General features: G+C 45.1%; 1 protein-coding gene across 1 annotated transcript; it reads right to left on the reverse strand.

Annotated features, from left to right (window-relative positions):
- Positions 1-5480: 5480 nt before the first annotated feature.
- On the reverse strand, positions 5481-6950 carry LOC121592697 (microfibril-associated glycoprotein 4-like). The gene is made up of 3 exons (XM_041914403.1): positions 6748-6950; positions 5928-6689; positions 5481-5855 (listed from the first exon to the last, which is right to left on the reverse strand). The coding sequence occupies exons 1-3, from the start codon at positions 6867-6869 to the stop codon at positions 5738-5740; spliced, it is 1002 nt and encodes a 333-aa protein (XP_041770337.1). The 5' UTR covers positions 6870-6950; the 3' UTR covers positions 5481-5737.
- Between the last annotated feature and the right edge of the window lie 223 nt (positions 6951-7173).

Consider the following 7173-nt stretch of genomic DNA (forward strand, 5'->3'; position numbering starts at 1 on the left):
TGGGAAGGTGGCAGCTTGAGGGAGGCGAGAAAAAATAAACCCCCACGGATGCACGGTGTCCGATACCTTCCGCAAAGGTACTCACTGTCACGGCCGTCGCCGGAGAAGTGTGGGAAGGAGTGCACATCGTCACCACCGTACGAAGGGACAATCATCCTTGTGTGTTCCTTTAAGTGAAACGTACGTACGTGTCTGACGCTACCGTATGTGGCCAATCGACTGGCGACGGTGGTGCATGGGAGGACACAAGCCATGCAATGTGCATCCCGCACAGCGATGTGCATTCGATGCAATTTCTACGACTGCTTCAGCGATTCCCCGTTCTCCGCCCCTGGGAGCCGAGCCGACACGAGTGGCCATCTCCCACTCGCGGTTGCAGACACGTTCTGCATAAAACGCTTTGTCACAAGCGCATTCAACACGCGACGATGTCGCGCAAGACGCTTGTCGCTCTCCAAGCGCCCCCTTTTTCTGCCCTGGCTGCCCCGCTTCGAGAGCGCGCGCGATTGTTCTTTGGCCTCGACGGGACCACGGGTATGGCAGCTTTAAAGTGCCTCTACAGTGTGCAAACGAGAAGAGGCAGAAGAGAGAAGCGAAGAAAACTCTTCCCTGAAGAATTCCTGGTGTGGTCGTTTGGACCATGCAGCTTTTGGAGTTCTTCAGTTTTTTTTTTTTTTTTGGTTTCTTTGGTCCTCCTTCTCACGCTTGGCTGTCTGTTTCGTCCTCTCGAACGCTACACTGCAGCGATGTGCCATCATTTATTACGATAAAAAGTGAAAATACATCAAACGAAAAACGCTTCCCTTCTGCGGGTATGTTTCCGCGCGCTAGCGCTTGTGTGTGTGTCTCGAGCGCATCGTAACACACACTGGTTGCTTGTGCTGGCGCTGGAAGATGGGTTGAAAAAAGAGAAAACACATGAAAGAAAAGAGTGTAGGTATCCGTCTCCTGCTCCATGCCCGCCAAGTATCCTTTCGCTTCCGGGGTGGTTGTCGCTGCGGCGTCTCGGGTGTACAGCCAGTGTGAATGAAGCAAGAGTATTTAAACTCACCTATTTTTAAAGGCTAAGAATGTTACTGATCACTAACAGTGGGTGTGACCGTGGTCAAAATGCAGAGTAGAAGATTATTGCACTTTTTGTGGTTAAAAATGTTTAAACAAGAATTCCTTTACAAAATTATTGAACAAATTATCTAATCTTTCTTTTCGGCTCTTTCTCCTTTCTGTTACTGATTGAACCGTTTGCAGATTAGTTTTGTTCTCTATTCTGTCCTCAGATTTATAAGTTAGGTTCTCGTAACATTACGTATCTTTTTTTTTATGTTTTTATTCCATTCGTCGAGAATAGAACACTTTTCTTGTAAAATCTTTCCTTTTATTCGTTTTCTCTCTTTTTGTCGTTAATAGAACATTTCACTCGTTGTTGCTCTGTTTGTTTTCTTCTTATGATATTTCTATTTTTTATTGAGTTATTTGACTGTTTTTTTTACATTTTTCGTTTTTCGTTCAATTAGTTTTTTCTTTAGTACCTTTAACCTGTTATTTCGAATTTTATGTTACATTTTTCCTTTTTTTAAGTCGATATTTTTAGCTTTAACCTTCCATATTTATCATGACATATTTTAGATCGCATTTTATTCCTTACTTTTCCAAATCATAGTTAATTGTTGTTTTACCTGTTTAATTTTAAATTCATTTCTTTTTTTTTATATGTTTATATTCGCATAAATGACAATCCATCCTAATCAATGAAGTTCATTTTAGAATTGGTTTATCGAAAACCTTTTATTTGAAATTTAATAGTCTGGCACCAGTACATAAAAGGGCTTCTGCAAATCCCAATGTTCGAACGGTCTCATTCAAAATGCTGAAGATAACGTATGCCACACAGCGTTGGCCAGCAGCTGTGGCAAAAACAAAAACAACAACAACAACAGCAGAGACACTGTTCAATGAAAAGAAAAGCTCTGACTAAGGAAAAGCAGTCCCGGAACAGACGCCCGAAGTGCTATTCTTTGCACTCTTATCCCTAACTAACGCCAACGGCACCCTAACAGACGCTGCCCGAGTGGCGGTATCGTCGCTGCATTTTAACCACCCTCCCCCAAGCACGGTGCATTGCGGTGCATTGTTGAATGCAGAAAAATCGTGACAAAAGTACCTGATGATTCTTGTCCCATTCTCTCCCGCACGGCCGTAGCAGTCTCGGAGCAGTGGCAAATGGATGGATGGGATGGCTGTTCTATCGAGGGGAAAAGGTAACGCTCGCCTGACAACGCCGTGCGTCGGTTGTGTCACGAGCAAACTGCCAAGTTTGAATTTTCCTGCCCTTCGTTCGTGCGGGAGCGAAAGCAAAAGGAAACGTCACAATATTAAAAATCCCTTATCTCGATCCGTCGACGGTTGAAGCGTAAGGAAGTGTATTCCACTCACACTCACCTACTGGCTCGGGGTTGATTTGGACGACTCTTTCCAGCTGGCTCGCATGTCCTATCTGTCTTTCCGTGTCCGTCGGTGTCGGTACCAACCTGCTCGTTCGTTTTTCTCAAGAGAGCAATCTCGATGCAACCGAAAACCCACACGTACGGTGGGTTTGCTTCGCCCGCTGGCATCAACAATCAAGTGCGCACACGGCACGGAACGGATACTTTGCACCTCTCCTTCCTATCTCTCTCTCTCTCTCGGACGGTTTTTGACCAAGTGTTGCGCACGAGTGGGAGTCGATCTTCTTCTACCAATTTGCTGCAGAAGGTCCTTCTAAAAAGAGCATATGCCTCTCGAGCTTGCAAACCTGCACCGGAGGAGCAGAAGCGTGTGGTTGAATAACACTTACTCGCTACGCCCGGTGCCAGTGCTTATCACCAACCACACACAGCCCTTTACCACACACGTGCGTCATCCATCTCTCTGTCTCTGTGTCCATTCGGGTTCATTTATCATCCACAGCAAACGTAGAAAAAAGGAGGGCTTCGATTTTAGGACCAGGCCATTTCAAGAACATCTCAGCCAGTGTGCAATTAATAGGCAACAACGCTTCAATCGACGGGCGCGTGTGAAGGATGGGACGCAAAAAGGTTGGGAACGCACTCGAGAGTAGTCACCTTTCGGCAGCGATTGCTCAGGTATCGAGTGGATTTAAATGAAGTAGCCACTACGCCCGGTCAATTGTTCCGCACTTTTGGGGTTGCACTTTTCGATGGGCGTCTTTCGACTGCCACTGCAAGGAAGTAGTTAGCAACATGGTGGAAAAGGGCAGATACAGACGATTTCAAGATCAGTCTCAAGTTCAGCAAAAATCTGTACTTCTTCTGAACGACGAGTCTCTTTGTCTGGGAATAATTGTCTGTATTAGACTCTTTATATACCAAGGAAAAAAACTGTTTCAATTTTTAAATTATAGATAAAATACATCATAAACTAAGTCCCTCATCAACGACAACCAACCGCCGCCTAGTTATGCTCCTCTCCTAAATCATTCCACACCTTTTATCAGTCGCAACGAGTGCCTTAATGCGTTCGTAAAGAAATTCAATCATCACCGTGACGGCGAGCCTGAACCGTGCACCCATTCAACAGCCACTTATCAAGTTTAATAGACTTGCCCAAAACTTTACGATCTGTTCGTGCTCTCGTGTACCTTTCCCGATGGCGGGCGGGGGCAACACACAGGAAGCGAATCAATAAGGCAGGCAGCACGATAAATCTCGCCTACTCTCTTCGCTCCACTTACCTTTACCAGGCCTGTTTATGACAGTCCAGCCAGAACGCTGGACTAGGTTTTATTTGCAAATCAAAATGCATAAATAAAATCAGCTCGCACTACAATCGGACGAAGCAATAAACCGTCACCGTAAGGACCACTTGGCTTTACTTAAGAGCCACACAGCGCAATCATTACACTTACGCGGGAGGGGGACTCACTTTAGAAAGTATTTTATTTTTCCCCGTTTTCTCTCGCATCGGTTATTGCCAAACCGAACGTATTGAAGGAAATATCGTTCGCGAAACTCAAACCCCGAAATGATAAGCGATATCAGTCGGGGTACATCCTTTTCCCTATCGTTTCGCTCGCCTCGACCGCCCGCCCCGTTTTATGTCCTGCCGGAAGCTGTCCGAGTTTCATTCACTCCTCCACTGTCCGTTTGACTTCAGGAACCGGAGAAAGAAAGTTCAAATTGCTTCCTCTCTGGGTGAATGTGCTTTGCTGCCCCAGACACGTAGTCCCCTGTCAGTGGAACGCGTTTGAAGCAAGGGAAATTGTGCTGATGCCAAAGCAGCATGTCTTCAATTATTATTTTTTTAACATTCCCGCCTTTATCTTGAACAAGAAAAAACAGTCAAACTGCCCCCGTGAAGTGAATGGACATTTTTTGTTCGTCCGCCGGGGCCGCATCCTGTGCGTACTAGGGGGAAGATTTATGATGACCAATTCGGTACAGGTGACGGTCGGCTTTCCAAGAACAAACGCACAAGCACACACAGAGAGAACGTTTGCGTATCGATTGCGTAGGCCCTGCCTGTGCCTTGCCCGCCTGTCAGGAAATGCCATTTCCGATGCTTATGATTATTGAGTTTCATCAAATGACCTACCATCAGAAAAATATGTGCCACCTTTCGAAACAGTTCGATTCCGGTTCGATTCCTCCTAGCTCTGATTGTCCCCCTCCCACCTAGCACAAGCGGCCGGAATGGTCAGCACGGAATTGCGCAAAACTTTTCCCCCATTAGGCGCAGTCGGGCAGTGGGCGGCCAGTTTTTTCACCTGCACACACGGCCGCCGGCCACTGTCCCCGTGATCTCGGTGACAGTGGTGTCAGCTGCGAAACGGATTTCGAAATAGACGATAAAGTAAATGAATGTTTCAAATTCATCTCACCATGCCGTGCCACTTGTCGTTTGCTTCTACCAGCTTTCTTTTTTTGCCAGTGGATTTGCTGCCAGTCAGCGTCAGGCGAATGTTTGGTTTTAGATTCCCCTTCTTCGTCCCGGTGCGCGCGGTGTTGTTATAGAAGCGAATGTGAAGCCGAGAGGAGGGTGAACTTAGTTTTGGAGTGCCAGCGTTGCCAGTGACGGGACAAACAAACCGTTTCTCATTTTTGTCCTGTGTCAACAGATTTCTGTATTGATTGGTGTTTGTTCTGCAAGGTCGTTTTCTGGAAAGGGAGCGGGACGGCTTTAAAGGATTCGCTCAAGGCATTGGCCATTTTCTTGGGAGAAACGGAGTTGCGCCGTGTGATAGGGAAAATGTTGGACTTGTTGCAAAACAAAAAGGAACATTTTATAGATTGCAAAATAATCTAAATGGATGGTTACAATTTATATGTTACTCGCACAACGGCCCTGGCCATTCTATAAAGAATCTATCTATCAACCATTTTGAACATGGTTGATCGAAATTGTGCAAATAGTTCATGAATTTTTATTCCTCTCATAGTTTCTTAAATTTCTAAAATAAATCAAGAATTTGTTAATAGCTCACACTCGTTTTTTATTAATGCTTAAATATTTTTTCTAAAATTATATTGCCCAAAGGCTATTTTCTTCTCTTTAAACGGTTTCCGTAAACTCTCGAAGCTGTGTAGCAAATTATAGACCAGCATTGTGCACCGATTTCTTGCACCGCTTGCATTATGCACCGATCAAAACCTTACAAAACCATTAACGACACCTAAACGGCACAACACTCATCTCAAACCATCTCCTAGATATTTATTTTCCATTTCCGTAGTAGCACCATTTACAACATTTCTCGTATCATAATTTTTGATGCCTTCAATCCCCAGCCATTAGGTTTCATCGTCATCCAACTGTTTGACTGATCACTAAACGTATTACCGTACACGCCATTAAGATTGCTAAAACATACAAAAAAAAACCATTATTATGCTAAGAATGATCTGCAATTGTTCAACACTCTATACAATTACCTGGTAACACACTGCTGATGGTACCACCAACCACCGCGATGCTTCTTCGCACAGTTGTACGGTGCCGCATCGTTATCTCGATCGTACGTTGTAAACTTCATACCCGCATGTCGACTGATCGAGTCGCCCGCATTGCCCGAGTAAGATGTCGCCTGCTTCAGCATGTATCCATCGTCCGCATTCCCAAACTGAAACTTGGTGAACCTGCTGTACTGTATAAGTCCTCCCCAGTTTGTCAGCAAAAACATAATCTCCCACCGGCGACCATTGTTCACCAGCTGGCTAATGCGCTCCAGCCCGAGCCAAAACTCCCCATCCAAGCTGCCAAATCCGGCCTCGTAGTCGCTCCACTTGCGATAGAACGATTCCGAACCGTTGAAACGATTCTGCACCACGATCCACCCGACGTCGTTTGCGTGCGCATCGCAGAGCAAATTCATTGGCCGGGCATCGTCCGAAATTCTGATAAGAAATATGCCACTGACCCTGGATGGGACCTCGCGGCACGAGCTGTAAATGCTGTCTTCACCTAGTGCAAGCTGTTCTGCGGTAGGCTCGATGCCGAGTGGATACTTTGACCGTGCGGGTTCGATTTTCGCTTCTGTTGGCTGTTGTGTTGCTTGTTTGACATTGGGCTCAGGCACTGGAACGACATTGGAACGTTCTTCAACGATTTTTTCTGACTTCTGGACTGCTTGAAGATTCTCGGTTTGTATTGTGTTTGGTAATGCACTCTCCAGCCGTGTCTCAAGGGCAATCAATCTGTAACATTAGAAGCTATAGTTTGCTACACATTCTCCACATCTCTACCATGCTCTACCTGTCTTCGATTGCTTCTAACTTTGCCATCAACAGCTCGAATCCAAACCCACATCCTGCACTCTGTTCTTCTTCACCAATCGCTTGAGAAACACTTAACATCAAGATTAAAAATATGATCATTTTTTAAACAACTAACTTCTGAAGTAAATGCAAAAGATCATTTACTTAACCGCACACCGCGTGACTCCGCAGTTCCGTAGCATTGAGATTGATAAGCAAAGCAAGCTAGCGTGCAAAAACAAACTTTTTTGACGTCTTTTTCGAGCAGGTTTTTGTTTACGAATTCGCTTTGAAGAGTTCACAGTCACGAACAAACAAATTATTCAACAAGATTATTTTACATAAGAAAACGATGATTATTTAAAAGCCACACTATCGTTAGGAAGGATCAATTTACCACAAGTACTAGAACATCAAACCGTTA

The sequence above is a fragment of the Anopheles merus genome, chromosome 2L (assembly GCF_017562075.2).
Source record: "Anopheles merus strain MAF chromosome 2L, AmerM5.1, whole genome shotgun sequence".
In the NCBI taxonomy this organism is placed as follows: Eukaryota; Metazoa; Arthropoda; class Insecta; order Diptera; family Culicidae; genus Anopheles; species Anopheles merus.